We start from the raw sequence: 21226 nt of genomic DNA on the forward strand, positions 1-21226 counted from the left end.
TCACCTCCCAGGTTCAAGCAATTCTCCTGCCTCAGCCTCCTGAGTAGCTGGGACTACAGGCATGTGTGACCACACCTGGCTAATTTTTGTATTTTTAGTAGAGAGGTGGTTTTGCCATGTTGGCCAAGCTGGTCTCGAACCCCTGACCTCAGGTGATCCCCCACCTCAGCCTCCCAAAATGCTGGGATTACAGACGTAAGCCACCACACCTAACCAAAAGGCAACAAATTAAAATCAGCAGGAAATTTAAGAAACTGAATCATTCACTGACAAAAGCAAGTAAGTGAAAAATAACAAAAGAACTTTTTTTAAAACTTTTTTCTTACAAAACGAGATTACCAAAAAAAGATTTTTTTTTACAAAATGATATTACTTTTGTTAAAGAGTAATCACTATTACCATTATATGATAGCTTATTAGAGCAATATCTTGAAAGATCATATGCTATATTTAGTATATAATTAATATACAATATGTGTATATGCATTTTTAAAAAGAGTTTCATGCAAATGTCTTGGTTTTGGTGTTGAAACAAAGGTTTTAATGATATGACAAATTCACTTAAGAAGTACTGGAAAAATGTCATCAAAGGATAACATTTCCCTTTTTATACACATGGCAATGCATATAAAACCAAATCTCAAACATAAAATGCAAATACTGCACATAGTTAAACACACTCAACTTGAAGATTCTGATCTGAAAAAAATAATTTTGGGCCAGGCACGGTGGCTCATACCTGTAATCCCAACATTTTGGGAAGTTGAGATGGGAGGATCACTTGAGCCCAGGAGTTCAAGACCAGCCTGGGCAACATAGCGAGACCTCATCTACAAAAATTTAAAAATTAGCTAGGCTTGATGGCAGGTGCCTTCCCAGCTACTCTGGCGGCTGAGGTGGGAGGATTGCTTGAGCCCAGGAGGCTGAGGCTGCAGTGAGCTGTAACTGCACTACTGCCATCCAGCCTGGGTGACAGAGCAAGACCCTATTGCAAAAAAAATAAAAAATAAAATAGTTCTGTAGTAAATAATTTTTTTCTGTCTCTTATTGCTTTGTGACAAAACTTCTCGATGGCTGCTTAACTAGGATAATAAAATACCTTAAATGGTTACTAGTTTAAATATCTTCCAGTTAAACGTGTTCTATTAATTATGCAATTCAAAGAGTATGATATGCTTATTAAGACACATTAGAAAAAGGCTGTATCATAAGCAATCTTAAACTAGTGCCTACAGGATGGATTAAAAATAATATGGTTTTACATTTCTTACATACCTATAGTATTAATCATAACATACTCTAGAGAAAACAAAACTAATTATACACAAATACACACACACACACATACACACACACACACTCCTGTAATTTGCTTTTTGCAAGTCACTTAGATGGTGTTATAATTCAGTCACTGAAATAAGGGCCCATGGTGTGGGAGAAAAGGAGCCAGCAAGCAGAGATACAGATAAATGGTTAATTTCACAGGTTTTGTATTTTGCAGGTTTAGAGCACCTGGTCTCACTTCTGGGTTGACTCTTCAAATAAGAGAAGCTGTAAAACTTATACTTCTTGTGGTTTTTCTATGTGAAGAACTGTCTCCAAAGGTTAGGCATTTCAGAGTAGTCTTCTATTTAGCTGAAGCAAATGACCCAGTTTCACTAGCATACTCGCAGGCCCAGCCTGAGTCATATCACTGGAGCCCAGTCATACAGCCAGCCCCAGCTGCATGCAGCCAACAATGAGCTGCATGGCTCTGCTCAAGACATTTGAGTGCCAGGTTGCACACGACAGCAAAGTTGGAGGAAATTACACTTCATCAGTTTTCTCAGACTTAGAACCATCCAAAAACCATTTTCTCTAAATACAGTTAGTCCTCCTAGAATCATTAGAGAAGCACACCTACTCTAAACTGTTAGAGACCTGAAACCACAATTTGAGAAATTTCTAACAAGAAAAGGAGAAACAAAGAAATGGGACGAAAACAGATAATACTCATCTGTGGAATACGAAATATTGAGAAATACATGCATAATGACAAGGAGCACCACAAAATTAAATTTCCTTTTCAGTTTATCTTGTGCTACTCATATATATATAACCCCAGTTGATACTCTTTACATACAGATCAGAAACCCTGCACACACCTGCAGTCACTCACCCTGCTCACACATAGCCCCAGCTAGCCATTCTTTCCTTCGACTCCATTTTATTTTAAAGTCTGAGGCAAAAGAGATACAAGGGTTCTTCTGCTTCTTCCATTACTGTTACTTTAATAATTTCCTATCCTCAACAATCACAAATTTATATAGCTGTTCCTGTATCAGGAGTTTTAGAATTATGACAGTATTATTCCTCTTTGCATTTTTTTCTTCTTAATGAAATGCAAGTAACTACTAGCAGAGACACAGACAAATGGTTAATTTCACAGGTTTTGTATTTCGCATGTATTTGTATTTAGCATGGTACTAACTTAACGAAATACAAGTAACTATTAGCTTGAGGGCAAAGGCTTTGCAATTGCCACAGGGAAAAATTAAAACAACTTCTTCTCACCTGAAGACTAGAATAAGTCTAGAAATGTTAGAAATATCCGTAAAACCCCTTTAGGTAACTATCTGCAGCTTTAGATTCATAGTATAACCACACTGTTAACAGAATTAAGACCAATGAATTCAATTTAGGTAAGAGCCCCATTACCATCTTTACAATAGTTTATAATGCAGAGAAATCCCATGATAAATTATTTTTACATTGTTTAGTCTCCAGATAATCTGTCAGTTCCAAGATGGAACATCAAATATTCTTTCCACATACCGTATATAGAATGAATATACAGGATGACTTAGCAAAATGGATTGAAAATCACCTGTTTAAAAGACTAGCAAGTAGTTCTTCAATCTTATTTTTAGCTTCAACTTCAGATGAACATTTTTTAAATGAATCTTCTTCACTAAAGGACTATCAAAGAAGCATAAATAAGGATTAGCGCAAACTCAAATAACTATATCTAATTATTATCAGTGTATAGTCAAATAAATATTCAATACATTCTTCACTAACTTACCTCTTGTCCTTCGTTTGAGCCATTTAGTTCACTTTTATATTAACTGTTTTTTATCTGCAAGCTATTGTACTCAGTAGAAAGTTAATATAAAATATTACTGTATTAACAGTTAATATAAAACAGTTAATATAAAATAATTCAAAGTTAAGAAAACTCTAATGCTTTAGTACCAACTCCAAGCTTTACTGTATGATTATGGCAAGAGTTCTTAATCACCTAGGACTTGAATCTAAGTTTATCCTTGGACAAGTTATTTAACCTTTCTAAAGTACGGTATCCTCATCTTGAGAGAGAGAGAGAATGGAAGGAAGGAAGGAAGGAAGGAAGGAAAGAAGAGAGGTAAGAAGGAATGGACAAACAACAGTACTACCTACCTTGATGCTTTGTTGTGAAGATTTAATGGACTAATGTATTTAAAGCACTCAGTAAAGTGCTTGTCCCATAGCAAAAAAATCAGTCAATGTTAACTGGGTGATTATACCCTTCCCATTTGCTAAATCACTGGACTACTCCGAAAACAAGATTTTTAAAAGATTAAAATATTTTGCCTCATATATGCATTATAGGCTATTAAAATTAAGTTGCACTGTCTTCAATCATAGTAGCTAACTTAAGATATCAAAATATCAATGCTTAAGATTCCATTTAAGAATACTTACTAATCCAATCTATTAATAATAAATCAGCCTTCTAACAGGAAAGGGATCACATACTAAGCAAACTAGAACAGTAAGAACATGGTACTAAAACTAGAAATCTTTATCTCAAATAATGTGATAACCAGTACTTAATTAAAATAAATATCATCATGTACCTGAGGTGGTCCTGAGGGTATCACAGGGGAGTTATCCTCTCCAAAACTGAGCTCCTGGATACGACGAGCAACTGAAATTCCTAATTCTTTTTCTAAAATTTTGGGTGAAAAGGTTTGGAGATCATGCACACTATTGATACCCAGCGCTTCAAGACATTTGGCAGTTTTATAGCCAATACCTAAATAAAAAGAAATGCAAACAATGTTAAAATAGCTTTTCTCCTTAAAATAAAGCTAATTAAAATATTATAAATATATCAATCATATCTTTAAGTTCTGTAATTTATACAGTAGTCCCCCCTTATCCACAGGGGATACATTCTAAGACCTTCAGTGGATGCCTGAAACGATGGACAGTATCAAACCCTATATATACAGTACTGTTTTTCCTATTACATACATACCTATGATAAAGTTTAATTTATAAATTAGGCACAGTAAGAGATTAACAATAATAACAAAATAGAACTGTAACAATATACAATATACAAGTTATGTGAATGTGGTCTCTGCCTCTCTCTCTCAAAATATCTTATTATTTTCAGACCACAGTTGACTGCAGGTAATAGAAACTGTGAAAAGTGAAACTGCAGATAATGGGGGACTACTGTATTTTGCAAAGATCAAACCCCATTGCAAACTAGGTTGCTGTTCTTCCACTCAGGGCTCCTGAATTATATGCACCTCTTTGAAGTCCTCACAAAATGCAGTAAAATAAAATGAATACAGAGACAGCCAATAAATGCTATCTTACTAAAATAAAAATTTTACCACCTGTTTTGTAATATTTCAGAAATACTCAGAAATCATGATTATTATTAATATACAAAAAGGCTGCCACTAGAGCAATTAAAATAAATTAAGTGTACATATTAGGTAACCTAACTGATTCCTATATGCACCACCACACATTTATCCATAAGTCGTATCTAACATTTACCATCCAGAATACAACTATGAGCCAGAAAGCAAACAAACAAAAAATCTTGCTAGCAAAACTGTCACAAAGTTCTTGCACTAAAATTCAGTCATACTTTATTCACAAGAGAAAACAGGCCATTTAGTGTCTCCTTATTCTTTTCATTCAAAAATAATAATTCCACAGTTATCTGGTTTTCTTGCACAGTAAAAGCAGTAAGTTGGAGGAGACGGCTGTGTAGGGGGAATTATTAAAGGAGAGTGACAGATTTTTCATAGCAGAAATAAAAGAAGATTGGCAATTTGGCAATAAGTGAGAAAGCGGAAAGCCTGTTAAAAAAAAAAAAAAAAAAAGATACAAGAACTCAAAAGTAAAGCCAAGTAAGAATGTTTTGCACCAGTATATAGTCCTCAATTTATTACAACCTGACATTGTTGTTCAGAATGCAGAACCAAAGTCATCCAAAAAAAACTTCAAATTATAGTTATATTACACTAAGGAAGGCAAGGCAGTGTATAATACATTTTGGAATCACATAAGTATCAGTTAAAAATGTGAAGTATCACATCTAAGTTTCAGTGGTATTAGAAATTCACTTCCACAGAACTCTTTTTTTTTTGAGACGGAGTCTTGCTCTGTCACCCAGGTTGGAGTGCAGTGGCGCAATCTCAGCTCACTGCAAGCTCCGCCTCCCGGGTTCACGCCATTCTCCTGCCTCAGCCTCTCCGAGTAGCTGGGACTACAGGCGCCCGCCACCACGCCCGGCTAATTTTTTTTTGTATTTTTAGTAGAGACGGGGTTTCACCGTGGTCTCGATCTCCTGACCTCGTGATCCGCCCGCCTCGGCCTCCCAAAGTGCTGGGATTACAAGCGTGAGCCACCGCGCCCGGCCCACAGAACTCTTTTATAACATCTTATTCCCTAGCAATACCACAGAAATGTAGTTCAACATATCGAAGGCCTATAAAAACTTGGGTATTTAATCTTCAAAGATACAAACTTGCCCCATGACCTAAATAGGTAACCGAACTCCTCATGGAAATCAGTTTCTTCATCTTTAAAATGAGGACCTTGGCCTAGATGTTTTGGAAAGTCCATTGTAGCCTTAATATTTTATATGTAATCCCAAAAGAGAGTTAGTAAAAGACGAACTCCCCTCTCTAGAGGCAATGTACAATATAAGAGTATGACCCAGGGACTGGAAATAAAGGACCATATGTTTCTAGGCTGTAACTTTCATGACCATATTCTAACCATACAAAAGCAGATAAAATAAGAAAAGTACCTTCACATATTTCTTAATCCAAATTTGCTTCAGAAAACATTACAGTTTTTCTTAGTTTTTTCCAGGAACCAAGTATACACACACATACACATGCAAACAAACTCACAAACACCTCTACCTAAGAATTAATTACATTGTATCTATAATTTTTTAAATTAAAAGAAATACAATAAGACGTATATGTACTTTTCAAATATATTTGTCTTACCAGGTATTTCCTTTATGTGATTCAAACTATGAATAAGATGTTGACAACTTTCAGGTAGTAAGACTGTTTGTTGATTTGGTTTAAAGACACCAGAAACTAATTTTGCCAACAGTTTATTAGAAGCCACTCCAGCACAGCCAGTGAGCCCCAAATGATTATGCATGGCTTCCCGCATCTCTGCTGCAATCTGAGATCCAACAAGTAGTCTGATGTGCAAGATGTCATGCAGGTTTATAGCTTTAAAAACAACAAATGTCATTCAAAGTCACAAGAAAAACCTTTTTCTTTTTTACAAAATAATTTTTAAAAGGTAGAGGGCTTAGTCTATATCCAACCACCACCACCACCACCACCACCACCATCACCTGGTACGGTTGCGATGTTTGTCCCCTCCAAATCTCACGTTGTAATTTGATCCCCAATGTTGGAGGTGGGATCAAATGGGAGGTGTTGGGATCACAGGGGTGGATCCCTCAAGAACAGATTAAAGCCCTCCCTCAGGGGTAAGTTTCTCACTGTATTAGTTCCAGAGACAGCTGGTTGTTAAAAGAGTCTGGAACCTCCCCCAGCCCTTGCTTCCTCTCTCACCATGTGATCTCTGCACACACTGGCTCCCCTGTGCCTTCCACCATGAGTGGAAACAGCCTGAGGCCCTCACCAGAGGCCTAACCTTGACTTTTCCAGTCACAAGAATCATGAACAAAATAAACCATTTTTTCTTTATAAATTACCCAGTCTCAGGTATTCTGTTAAAGCAACACTAAATGGACTAAGAGATCACTGCCACCCTATTAGCCACTTGACTAATCTCTTTCATGCTTCATAGGAATACTGTAAACAAATTCAATAAGCAAATTCCAAGGGCCTGTGATAGTGACTGTATACTGGGAGTGCTTAATAATTAACACATTATGAAAACTGATCTCATAAAAAAATTCCTACTGACATTAGCAAAACTTTTACTCATATTTGCCCATAAGTAAGCATAAAAATATTATTATATAACAAGAAAGCTAACATTATACTTTAAAGATCTAAATCTTAACCACGCACTAGCTGTATATGCTGCTAGAAACAATCTCTGACCTATATGCAGTTTTAGAGCTCTTTTATGAAAAGTGTAAGAAAATTTTATAAAAATAAATTTGCTTTAGGTGTAAAACAGTGTTGGAATTACATGAAACCATCCTAACCTCAAAGAGACTCACACTAAAAGTATTTAGAGATGAAATGTCGGGATGTCTGCAATTTACTTCCAAATAGTTCATCAACCAACTAAGCAATCCATAGAGAGAACAAGAGAAAGCAAATGTGGCAAAATGATAACAACTGGTTTATCTACAAGAAAGGACATAATGGGCCAGGAGCAGTGGCTCACGCTTGTAATCCCAGCACTTTGGGAGGCCAAGGCAAGCGGATCATTTGAGGTTGAGTTCAAGACCAGCCTGGCCAACATGGTGAAACCCCGTCTCTACTAAAAATAAAAAAATTAGCCGGGTGTAGTGGCACGTGCCTGTAGTCCCAGCTAGCTGGGAGGCTGAAGCAGGAGAGTGGCTTGAACCCAGGAGGTGGAGGTTGCAGTGAGCCGAGATCGCATCACTGCACTCCGGCCTAGGCAATGGAGTGAGACTCTGTCTCAAAAAACAAAAACAAAAAAAAAAAAAAAGAAAGGACATAATGAGTATTTGTTGTACTATTCTGTCAACTTTTCTGTAGGTTTGAAAAAAATTTTAAGAAAATCTGTGTGAAAGAGGAAGAATTAATCAATAATTCCACATTTCCTTTTTTGGATATAAAACCTAGCTCTCTATAATGTACTCTAACCAATAAAATCCAAGTTTGCCTTAAAAATTATATAGAAATATATTTGAAATATTCTTCCTAGTTAGCCCTTTTAAGTTACAAATGAGCACAAGTACAAAAGATACATGAAAAGCTCCATGTATTCTAGAAATTGTGGTTCTACCGCTTTTCTTCTATGGAGAACTATTCTGTAGACCAATGTCTAGTCCTCAAAAAAGAGGATAAGAGGAAATGCATGGGGAGGCTTAAGAGCAAAAGGGTCAGACAAGTCTTACACAACAGCAGAGTACCTTGTCTTGTATGTGGTATGATAAGGGAGTCATCAGCAGAGTCGTAAGATGTCTGAAAGCCTAATTAGATATTCACTGGTGCTTACTGCAGCTTATTTTCAAATGTAAATATCCCTGGAAACACCATCAGTCATTCATATCTTAATACATGAAGGAGACAAACCATTCTGCTTTCTTGCTAACTTTGAAAAAGATTATTTGAACAGATTAAATAGGAGCTTGGAGAAGATTCCAGCACATGGCAGACAGGCCTGGACAACATTCCAAAAGTGCTAACTTGGGAATTCAGAGAGCAACATGAGGGTCTCACGGGAATCGAAGGGAACATGTAAAAGACACATCAAAGGCAAATCTAGCCTACCTGAAAACTCTGCTTAGAGATTGTTTAAGAATAATAAAAAATTATTCCAAAAAGCATATTAAGAAGCCAATTCTTGTAACTTAAGAATGACCTAAAGAGGTATTGCTTTTTGTTTCCTTAAGAGATGGGATCTTGCTCTGTTGCCTAGGCTGGACTCAAACTCCTGGGTTCAAGCAATCTTCTCAGCTCAGTCTCCCAAATAGCTGGGACTACAGGGGCGCCCCACTGTGCCCAGCTAGGTATGGCTTTCTAAAATGGGAATCGATGCACTGTGTCAGACGAAAACTCTGCACAGATGAATGCTCTGTGCAGATGAACAGGAACAATGCTCTGTGCAAATGAAAAGTGCACAGAGCATTGAGCTACATGTCATCAAAATCTTAATACTTATTATGGAATAGCAGCACCTAATTTTAGCTGTCCTAGACAGATTACTGACTAAATATAACTATACCTCCAACAAAAGTCATGAATCTTTCAGAATCACACAGCAAACTCACTGAACATTAAGAAATGTATGTACTTTTAGTTAGTAGGTAGAATGAATAAGAACCCACTCACACTGATTATTGTATACATGACCCGACACAGTCACCGCAGAAAGTTCATCACTTTGCAGCTGCTGTAGTCTCTTCTCAACCATTTCTGTTAGATCCACAAAATTTTCATCAAATCCAAGTCTCTCAACAACTGGACTAAATTCTTCCAGTAATTCTGAATTGAAATAATATTGGAGCACAGATGTAAATGAAGTTATAACTAGGATAAATTTAACTATCTAGTGTTTAAAAATTTATCAAATTTATTGTTAAAGGTTTTGTATACATTGATAGTTCCGTAATATCTTTAATAAAGCCCTCAGTTAACTGACTTTTTTTCTGTACCACATCTTGAATAGAGGCAATATTTTCTAAAAAGTCTAAAAAGGACATTCCTAGGGCAGTTACTCATGGCAATATATTTAGCTCAATCTCCTACACCTATAATTTTTGTATCTGTAGTACATTAAATATCAATGCTTATAGTAATTGGTGACCTTAAAGAAATGTGTCAAAGAATAAACTATAGGCTGCTTAGGAAAGTTAAAAACAAGTAATAGCATATTTTAGCTATATTTTCCCCAAGAGTTTAAAAGAGGCAAAACAAAATAACATTTAAAATGTCCAATTATTACTGAATAAAACAGAAAGTGAGTCAACTTTCAAAATATACTGTAACACGGTATATTTATTAGCCATTCCCAAGCATATTCCTTAGGACAGAGAGGCAGAGATGAACCACAACTTACAGGTATTCAAATGCCCAGCGTCTAGCACAATATCTAGTCCTCAAGTCAAATGTTTACTAGATTAAGCTGAACCAAAATTCAAAATAAATTCAAAAAAACTATCAATTTTCATATATTAACATTGAGACTAATAACTTTAAAATCATTGAGAAAGTTTTTCACTTCTCTCTGCATCACCTTCTACTGACACCAGCTGGATAAGAGAAAACAAATGCAAGTCTCGTAGTATACAAAAATGCATAGATTCTTAAGGTCATATAATCTGAAGCTCAGAAATAAAAGGACTATCTCATTCCACATAGATCATGTTTTTTCACAAATACCAAAAGTGCTTTTTTGTTTTGTTGATGTCAACATTGACAATGTAAGGGGAAACCAATAAAGGTAACAATGTGACATGGTGAACACCAAAAATCACTCCTGAGAAAACTATTACCTAGAGAAAACTATTACCTCCTTTCAGGATAGACTGACAATATGTCTGATCATAGAAAATGATTGTTTTGCATTTCCTTCATCAATTTTGGCAATTTATTTTCAAAAGTATATACCTGATATGCAAAGTAACATGCAGAAAACAAAAGAGTTTATCAAAAGAATACTACATAAGAAAAATAAAGGATAAGGCTTTACGTACTAAATAGAAAAGCAAGCTAAATACAGAGTCATGCACGAAGCTGGTGGATCACTAAATATTGACTGATTTTAGGTCACAGGACAAATCCCTAATTATCCCATTCCTGAAGGTTTTTGTTGTTGCTATAGTTTTAATGAGACAGGGTCTCACTCTGTTGCCCAGGCTGGAGTGGAGTAGCACACCACAGCTCACTACAGCCTTGACCTCCTGGGCCCAAGCAATCCTCCTACCTCGGCCTCTGGGACTACAGGCACATGCTACCAGCTAACTTTTTTTTGTTTTTTTCACTTTTGTAGAGACAGGGTCTTGCTATGTTATGTTGCCCACACTGGCCTCAAATGATCCCCTACCACAGCCTCCCAAAGTGTTGGGATTACAAGCATAAGCCACCATGCCCAGCCTCCATTCCCGAAGTTAACCTCTTTCTTGGTATCAACTTCATAAGCAAGATACATTTATTAAACATATAATTATATAGGGCCCAAAAGAGTAGTTTGTAATTAGAGAAAAAAAACTACCTTGAAGAAAGGTATATATGCAGTAGCATCAAAATATGAAATAAATAATAAGGTTATAAACAGGTCAGAGATAAATACAGTAAACGACTAATTGGCTATGCTCCTACTTCAACTCAGAAAAATACTGTGAGAAAAATTGATAAAGTAACTTTTTTCAAAAAAACTTTTTTCAAAAAATACAAAACACAAAAAGTATTAAGTACTTAGTACTTAGAAAAAGATGAACAACCCAAATTAAAAACAGGCACAAGTGAATACGTTAACAGAAAAAAATACATAAATTACCAAAAATATATGAAAAAATACTCAACCTTACTCATGGAAAACTGCAAATCAAAACAATGACTTACTCTTCTTCGTCTATCAGGCAAAGATTTTTCACCTAACACTCTCATATATACTAGCAATATGTTGGGGCAATCTCAAGTGTAACATGTAACATTACCCCAAACTTTTAAATGCAAATCATGTTTGATCCAACAATTCACCTCTAGGAACTTACCTTATGGAAATCCCCTTAAAAGTATGCCAACATTTCTATATGAAAATGCCCAAGAGCAAAAATCTGGTAACAGCCTAACAATCCAACACTATGCAGGGAAACCACATAACTTATCATCCAAAACAAGACATTTTTTGAGTGAAAGAAGGTGCAATTACTAATTAGGTAGCAACAACAGGCATAAAGTTGGACATACTGTCTTCGTATCCCTGAAGAACTGGTTAAATAAATTTGGAATAAATACAATGAAATACTGTGCAGGCATTAAAGAGGAAGATCTCTGTGAATGATAAGGAAGATCACTAAGCTCAAAGGCAAGATACAGAATTGTATGTATTATATAATCACTTCTGTGTACACTGAAACTCAAGTTTTTATTTTTTCTCCACAGGGAAAGTTCTAAAAACTAAAGTTCTAATATTTAAGACACACACAATTTTGCATAACAAAATAAGGGATATCTGGGAGTATAATCTTGTCTTTTCTGCTTCACTATCCCTTCTTCTTTCCTCCCATTTCAGCACTGCGTCTTTTCCGCCACAAGTTAACAAAAGTTAAAAACCTGTAATATACCCTCTCATGTTTCTCTTCTTGTTCATATATAGACATACACATATATATGAGAGGAGGCAGTTAGGCCATCATTTTACACATTTGGAAAAACATGGTACATGATTTTGTACCTTGCCTTTTATTCACTCAACAAGGCCTATCTCCATCAGTTAAATAGTATTGCACCAATGCATTCTTTTTAATGGCTATATAATACCCATTATACAGATGTCTTAGTTTATTTGGCTGTTCCTCTTGATGGGCATTTTTCCTTCCATACTTTTGACAATCATAAACGATGCTACAATAAACATTGTTGTACATATGTCTTTATGTACTTGTAGTTCTCTTTCTTTTTTAAGAGACAAGAGTCTCACTCTGTCATGTGCACGCAGGCTGGAATGCAGTGACACAATCATGGCTCACTGCAGCCTCGAGCTCCTAGGCTCAAGCAATCCTCCTACCTCAGCTCCAAAAGTGCTGGGATTACAGGTATGAGCCACAATACTCAGCCTTATGATTTTATTTCTATTCGATAAACACCCAGCAGTGATATCACTGGATTGAAGAACATCCATCTTTAAACTCAGTAAGTGTTCTTGATACTTTTTTCTCACATTCCTTTTAATTTGGGGCAAGTATGATAGATACAAAATATCTTACTAATTCAAATTTCCTTGGCCACTAATGAATTTGAGTATTTTTTCCCTAAAATTGTTAGACACTGGGTTAGGCTCTTCTTGTCAACTGCCTATTCATATCCTTTGTCCTTTTTTAATAGGTTTATTTTTCCTGTTGATTTCTAAGAGCTCTTTGTATATTATAGACATTTAATCCAGTCATCTGAAAATTGCTATGATAAAACAAAAAAAAGTAAAAAAGACAAATAATTGCAAAGCTGATCATTATACATTTTTACACTATATATTAAGTAATTGCGGTTTTTGCAATTAAAATTGTGAAAGCCACAATTACTTTGCACCGACCTACTATATTTGCAATGTGCCAGTGCACACTCATTTTCATTTTTCCTGTAATTTACTATAAGATTTAAACCCAAACCTTTGCATAGGAAAGTTTAGCTACATTGTAATATTTAGTATATATATAGAACCTAAGAAAATATTAATATATCCATTATATTTATTAATATTTCATAAGAAATCAGTTTTTAATTATGTTGATCAAATGTTAGAGAAGCCTCTTTCAATTATCATTAGTGCATTAGAAAACAACATATTTCTTCATAATTCATTTAAACTTAAAATTTTAAAGACCTGGCATCTTTTACAGTAGTTTCCCATTTTCTCACTTTTAAACTTTGTTTTCCATTTTTCCCTGTTATATAAACATCAATAATAACAGAGTTAAAATTACTTCCAACTATACATCTTCTTAAAAATACTATTCATAGCATACAATTATCCTTTTATATAATTTTTAAAGTTGACAAGGCCCAAAATAAGAAGTTATTAGGAAAAAGCATCTTATGTTATTTTACATTTATTAAAAAAATTCATGTAATGAACAGGCATCCTACATAAAAATTAATGCTAAAAGTACATTGTTTATCATTTGTACCTGTAACCTTGTAAGACATTTCTCTGTAGCGGGTCAGGTCTTCTCCATTAACCAATACCAGCTGTGGACACTTTTCTTTTGCATCTCTGACATTCATAAGTTTCTTAACTCCAAGTTTCCTAGCTTCATAGTTGCAGGTAACCACCAAATATTTCTGTTGAACCCCTATAAAAAATATTTTATGAGAAACCCAAGCATAATTGAAGAAACATTTAAAGATATTATTTCCATATTACATTTGTCTAAGTTGTAAGAAAATCAGTTTTGATAAGAATCAAAAGCCCTGTCTCAATTAAAAAACATAGCCTCCATATCTCCTAATGCAGAAACATTAGGTTTTCAAGCTATCGCCTAATTATGAATTATATACCAATGTATTATTTTTCCATAACCCACTTTTAATCTCTGGTTGTTTTGTCTCCTTGAAGAAGGGAAGTTATTATTAAATAACAAAACACTGAATAACACAGAATTACAAGTTAGACGATAGATCAATTATTCATATACAAAACGCAATCTGTGTATTACATTTCTAAAATTTCATAAAAATGAACCTAAATCAATATATTCTGTGGAATCTTCAATGATAAGATACAAATCAAATCTGTCTAGGATTTTTTTCCAGACAATAGTCTGAGTCGGGCACGGTGGCTCATGTCTGTAGTCCCCGCACTTTGGGAGGCCAAGGCAGGTGGATCGCCTGAATTCAGGCATATGAGATCACCCAGGGCAACATGGTGAAACCCCGTTTCTACTAAAAATACAAAAAAATTAACCAAGTGTGGTGGCACACACCTCTAGTCCCAGCTACTTGGAAGGCTGAGGCAGGAGAATCACCTGAGCCCCAGAGGCAAAGCTTGCAGTGAGCCAAGATCGCACCATTGCACTCCAGCTTGGGCTACAGAATGAGACCCCATCTCAACAACAACAACAACAACAACAAAATGAAAGACTACTTTAGTTTTCCCCCAAAAACGTGGAGCATTCATATCCCTCACTTCCCAATAATCATTCATTCGTACTTAATTACACTTTTTTTTATTGAGCATTATCTACAGAACATCTTGTAACACAGTGCTACTACTCAGAAATGCCTTCAGGAGAAAAAACTTAGGTTCCCTGATTCTAACTCCTTGGCCCCCTTAGAAAAGTTTTAAGATCTTAGACTCCCCTTGGCATAGCAAAAACTAGTCATCCCTTTGTTCTTCAGTAAATCAGCTAGGCTGGATTGGGATTTATTAAGCCAAAGTGGGCACAAGAGGGTAGCAGCAAGTGAACCAAAAATGCTCTTTATGCTTACACTAAAAGAGGAATCTTTCCTGCATGCATGAAAGAAAATCTCTTTATCTTTCTCAATTTAAAATATGAATAATACAAATGATAAAACAAGCCAGCATATCAACAAATATCCAATATAAAACTTATTTTGGTTTTTATTTAAAAAGATGCTTATTATGTTTTTATGGAAAGTTTGCTGTCTTAATAATACTTAGGTTTATGTTCAAAATCCAACTAGTTTGTTAGATGTTACACAATTTAAGAGTTAATTTCAAAAGGGGAGGACAGATGAACACTTCCACTAAAGTGTAATAAGAGGTTGTTTTTTAGAACAAATCCTGTAAAATTTCAAATACTAAGAAAAAGAAATCTGACCAGCAAACTAAGCTACTAACCAGCACAGAAAAGTAAAATTTATTCTGCTTTCTCTTCATTTGTTCTGCCGACTACACTATTCTCAGATTCACCACTTATTAAATGAGGCTTGTAAAATTTACACTTGGTAGTGAAGCAAAAATGACCAGCTATAAAGCACTGTAAGAAGTGCTTCCAAAATCTTTCTTAAGAAGGTTAATAAATCAGTATATAATGAGCATGATGAGTTGCTAATCTAATCATTATGCAATTGAAAATATTATAAATGTACAGTTACCTAAAGGTTTGTCTTTTAGCTCTGGATTTGAGATCATTTCTACTTGTGCATAAAAGCAATCCAGATCCATATGTACTATGACTCTGGATGAAGAATTTCGTGTGGGCAACACTTGATCATGAACTTCTGCACAATATGGAAAGAAATAAAAAGAAATTCAGGCTGCTTATTATCTCTGAGCAACTGACAGTTCCTTAAAACATGGTACCTGTGAAGGAAGAATGCAGAGTGACATTAGTTTTCTCCTGGATTGTGTGAAAGCATCGAAAAATCACAAAGACATGAAACTCCACTTACAGTAGGGTCTTCAGTCCTCTTAATCACTGTTTCTTTGTGCACTGCGTTTTTCTCAGGATAGTAATAAGTTTGAAGGGAAAAAATGTGATAAATAATGGATGATGCAAGAGCTAATACTATCACCTGGAAGTTTATCGTAGCTCTTAGTGTAAACCAGAAGGGGCAGAAAAGTTGAAATGACGTTGATTTTCACACAACTTGAAAATCATTCTAAGCAGCATGCCCTTACATTTAAAACAAACAAACAAAAACTGAAATACAAAATGGCAAAAGACAACCAGTGGGTACCAGTGTGGGCTATTTTTATCTCCCATGACAGCAGGATTATCTGGTTTAATGCTAAATCGCCAGTGCCTAAAACAGTGTCTAGGACATAACAGACCACCAATAAATATTCACTAAATTGAAAGACTGAATAGTTCTTTGATTTTAAAAAGTTGTTAGGTCATTATTTGTGGGGGAGGGAATGACAGAAGCGACTCCTCTCAACACTGGCTAAAAACAAGACAGGCAAAATACAATACAATATTCTGGTTGAGATCCTGGAACAGAAAATGAACATTAGCAGAAAAACTGGTAAAATCTGAATAAAGCGTGTAGTTCGGTTAATAGTATTATACCAATGTTAATTTCCTAGTTTTGACAAATGTACTGAATTTATGTTAACACTAGGGGGATCTAGCTCTGCAACTTTCAGGTAAACCTAAAGTTGTGCCAAAATTTAAAAGGCCAGGAACGATGGCTAACTCCTGTAATCCCAACACTTTCGAAGCTGAGGTGAAAGGATCGCTTGTGGCTGGAGTTTGGGACCAGCCCGGACAACACAGCTACACCTGATCTAAAAAATTCTGAAAATTAGCCAGGTGTGGTGGCACGTGCCTGCTGTCCCAGCTACTCGGAAGGGAGAGGCTGGGGCGGAGGACCACTTGAGCCCAGGGGTTCGAGGCCGCAGGGAGACCTTGTCTCTAAATGAATGAAAGAAAACCAGCAGGAAATGAGAACCGATGCCTTTGCATCCAGGCCCTGAGGTGGGCGGTACAAGGTACAGGGCAGTACAAGGTAAAGACCAGAGCTGGAAATGGGTCACCGGAGACGTGACCACAGCGGACCTGACTCCGCCTCGGTTCTGAGCCACCTCTTCCCGCCAGGACTGAGAACCGGGTCCCACCTTCTGCCAAATGAGCGACAAGGTCCTCAACTTCTCCAAAGTTAAAAGGCCCGGAAGCCTCTGCAATTTTCGTCGGGGTGGCTGAGGGATTCCCGCCCCCCCTCGCCCCTCACAGAGGAAAGGACGGTGCAGATGCACCCTTGATACGTCTTTGTAGTGTGGACGCGCCCCATCCTACTCCTACTGGGTGAAACCATTCCTCTAGAGGTACCCGCCGCGTAACACAAGGCAGAGGGAAGCAGCCCTGTCTTAGAGGAGCCGAGTGGGGCGGGGACGGTCGCGCCCCAGTGGCCGCCGCCCCGAGCGTCCGCCTGCCCCACCCTTCTCATTTACACCCAAGGAGGCCGCTGGCTCCTCTGGCTGCGGCGCACCCTGCGAGCTGGCTGCCGCCCCCACGTCCGTCAATTCCATGGCCCAGGCCTCGGCGTCTTCCTCGTCGTCGCCGCCGCCTTCCTCCGCCGGCTCCACCCCCAGTTTCTCCATCCCGCCGCTGCCAACCGCAGCGCTACTTCCGGCCGCTTCCGCCTGGTCTCCAGCGAAACCGGGGGACGACAGTCTCCAGCCGCTCCGTACCTCTCGCCTGCGCAGTCGTGGCCGACCAGCCTGTTGCCCAGAGTGACGCGCATGATTCCCCTCCAGGGAATCATGGAGGCCCACGTGCAGGAGTTTTTTTCCCGCCGGGTGGAGGCCGGAAGCGGAGAGATTGAAAGCACAAGTGGCTATTTTTTTTTTTTTTTTTTTTTTGAGACAGAGTTTCGCTCTTGTTGCCCAGGCTGGAGTGGGCAACAGTGACGCAATACCGGCTCACTGTAACCTCTGTCTCCGGGATTCAAGCGATTCTTCTGCCTCAGCCTCCCAAGTAGCTGGGATTAACAGGCATGCGCCATCAGGCCCAGCTAATTTTTTTGTATTTAGTAGAGACGAGGTTTCACCATGTTGGTCAGGCTGGTCTCGAACTCCTGACCTCAGGTGATCCACCTCCTAGGCCTCCCAAAGTGTTGGGATCACAGGCATGAGACACTGCGCCTGGCCTAACTTTTTTTTTTTCTTGAAGGCTTTGGAGTGAGGCCCACATCACAAATTTTAGCTTTTTATCTTTGTTCCGTTCGGCTGTTAGCAAAATTGCAAATCCCTAGACCTGAGTGATTAATGTGATGGGGTGGGAAAGAATGTAACTGATAGTAAAGAGACAGGTGGCCTTGTAAACTCATATGATTAGCAACTATGTTAAGGTTTGCTGTGTTTTGTTTGTTGTTGTTTTATTTAAAGACACTGTGACGAATTCAACCACAGAATTTTTAGCATCAAAACTGAATAGGATTTGATACATGAGTGTTGCATTCAGACAAAATCTCCAATCCAGACCCTCCATCATGCTGTGTGACTTTGGGCCGGTTACATAACTGCTGTGAGCCTTAGTTGCTCTACTGTTAAAAAAAAAAAAAAGTATTGAGATTGAATGAATGGATAAAAGCTACTATATGCTGTAATATCCTAATGTATATAAAACATGTGGCACATAGGAAGTGCTCAGTAAATGTCTGTTCTCCTTGCCTTCTATTAGGATACCATGTGTGCACGTGTGTGTTGGTGTGTGTATGTGTATGTTTTACAATAGAGGAAATTTGGAAATTCCTCCCTGCCTGTATATATGTATATACACTATATCTGTATAAATACCCAAATTCACACATATATTTTGTTTTTTATATGATTCTACTTCTTATCAAATAAAATATTAGAACCTTGAGAAACCCTTTAAAGCAGCCATTCCCAACCTTTTTGGCACCAGGGGCTGGTTTCATGGAAGACAATTTTTCCACAGACAGAAGGGAGGGGAATGGTTTGGGGATGATTCAAGTGCATTACATTTATTGTGGACTTTGTTTCTATTATTATTACATTTTAATAGATAATGAAGTAGAATCAGTGGGAGCCCTGAGCGTGTTTTCCTGCAACTAGACTGTCCCATGTGGGATGATGGGAGACAGTGATAGATCATCAGGCATTAGATTCTCATAAGAAGCATGCAACCTAGATCCCTCGCATGCAAGTTCACAGTAGTGTTCAGGCTCCTGTGAGAATCTAATGCCGCTGCTGATCTGACAAGAAGCAGTGCTCAGGCAGTCCTGCCAGCAATGGAGAGTTGCTGTAAATACAGATGAAGCTGCACTCCCGGGCCCGCTGCTCACCTCCTGCTGTGCGGTATGGTTCTTAACAGGCCAGGGACTGGTTCTGATCCATGGCCTGGGGATTGGGGACCCTGCTTTAAAGGATATGTTGATGCATCCATAAAGAAAAAGGAATAACAAGCAGAGCTGGGTCTCAGTGGTTTGGAAACAAAATCTTCCTCTTTGCATATTTAATTCTTAGACATCTGGACCAGTTCTTTCAAAGTATGCTATCTAGGTTATAAATTACCTATTCAGAGAGCTATGCTGCTATCTTTGTGAATGCTGTTTGATAAGTCTAGATAGTTTTTTGGTGGTTTTTCATTTTATGTATTTATGTATGTATGTATGTATGTATGTATTTATTTATTTATTTTGAGACAGAGTCTCAGTCTGTCTTCCAGGTTGGAGTGCAGTGGTGCGATCTGGGCTCACTGCAACCTCTGCCTCCTGGGTTCAAACAATTCTCCTGTCTCAGCCACCTCAGTAGCTGTGATTACAGGTGTGTGCCACCATACCCAGCTAATTTTTGTATTTTCAGTAGAGACAGGGTTTCACCATGTTGGCCAGGCTGGTTTCGAACTCCTGACCTCAAGTGATCCGCCCGCCTTGGCCTCCCAAAGTGTTAGGACTACAGGCATGAGCCACCGTGACCCAGCCTACATAGGGAGCTTTTGAATTGAGTGTCTCTTTGTCCACTAAGTGCTTCTTGGACAACATTCAGGGGTCTGATTACTAACAGACAACCAAAGTTTGTTTTTCTTTTCATTCTTCCAGATAGAAAATGATATAAACCCTAAAATACTGTGGCAGATGAAAACGGTCTCTCTAGAAGAGCCCTAGGCTCACTAACATTCAACATGTTGCTTAAGTGAGACAGTGTTAAAAAACAGTGCACATAATCAAGCCCTCTTTAGTTAGTTGCATTGATTTCCCCGTCCGTTGTTTAATTTGAAGAGTGGCTTTTAATTTCGTGGAAGGATAGAAAAGTAGACCCTTGGAAATCCTAGGGGAGCAAGCGGGGCTGGCTTTATGAGTGTGTAACGTAGGCAGTCACATAGGGCTCAACACTTGATTTCCTATTCTGCTGTTGTCTTGAAATTCTTAATTTTTTAACAAGGAAGCCCCACATTTTCATTTTGCCCTGGACCCCAGAAATTATTTAGCAAGTGCTGGAAACAAAGAAGAGAAGCAGCGCTGAAAAGGACACTCATAAAACACCTGTATGTCAAGCACAGGGCTAAAAGCTTGAAATAGGTTATTTCATTCAATATAATAGCCCTAGAGGGTAGGTGTCAGCATCCTCATTTTACCAAAGATGAAACAGCCTAGGAGAGATTAACATGCTTGCTCAAGGCTATGAGTCTAGCAACGGCAGATCCACTTTTCAGAATTTTCCACGGCGAAGAATTCGTTAATAATGTTTTCTCCATAGAGGAAATCAATTAGCTCTGACCATTTTCCTCGCTGCTTCAAACACCAGACGACTTGCAGTGGGGAGAATAAACATCCCTCAAAGGTATTAAGAGGCACAAAAATAAAATTTATATAAGCTAACGTGTCTCATTGTTTTGGAATGTTTTAGGAAAAAAGGATTTCGAGGTTTGATTCTAAAAATCCCTACTCCCAGTTTTAATTAATAGGATCTAATCTAGAATAACTTCAGGAAATAGCTGTCTTGAGCTTGGGTCATAACTGTATATTTAAGTGCCAAATGAGGAAAACAATTTCAAGGCAGAATAGACATAGTTAATTAAATAATATTGTGGTCAAACAAAATTTGTGGAGGAGCATGGATTTACAGAGCATGGCTAGTGGATAAAGAAGCTGGAGGCATT

General features: G+C 37.6%; 1 protein-coding gene across 4 annotated transcripts in view; it reads right to left on the reverse strand.

Moving 5' to 3' along the window:
- Positions 1 to 17837, reverse strand: part of POLI (DNA polymerase iota) — a 39887-nt gene extending 22050 nt beyond the window's left edge. For 2 of the 4 annotated variants that reach the window (XM_030810401.1, XM_003267523.4), the window contains exons 1-7: positions 17589 to 17837; positions 15753 to 15878; positions 13823 to 13987; positions 9306 to 9458; positions 6291 to 6527; positions 3879 to 4057; positions 2867 to 2958 (exon numbers count right to left, since the gene is read on the reverse strand). In XM_030810401.1, coding sequence (XP_030666261.1) covers positions 2867 to 2958; positions 3879 to 4057; positions 6291 to 6527; positions 9306 to 9458; positions 13823 to 13987; positions 15753 to 15878; positions 17589 to 17700 — 1064 coding nt within the window. In that variant the 5' untranslated portion in view covers positions 17701 to 17837. Of the gene's footprint in view, positions 1 to 2866; positions 2959 to 3878; positions 4058 to 6290; positions 6528 to 9305; positions 9459 to 13822; positions 13988 to 15752; positions 15879 to 16049; positions 16841 to 17217 lie in introns of those variants that run through there. The other 2 variants (XM_030810399.1, XM_030810400.1) reach the window with 2 other exon arrangements.
- Positions 17838 to 21226: the final 3389 nt, after the last annotated feature.

The sequence above is a fragment of the Nomascus leucogenys genome, chromosome 4 (assembly GCF_006542625.1).
Source record: "Nomascus leucogenys isolate Asia chromosome 4, Asia_NLE_v1, whole genome shotgun sequence".
NCBI classification, from domain to species: domain Eukaryota; kingdom Metazoa; phylum Chordata; class Mammalia; order Primates; family Hylobatidae; genus Nomascus; species Nomascus leucogenys.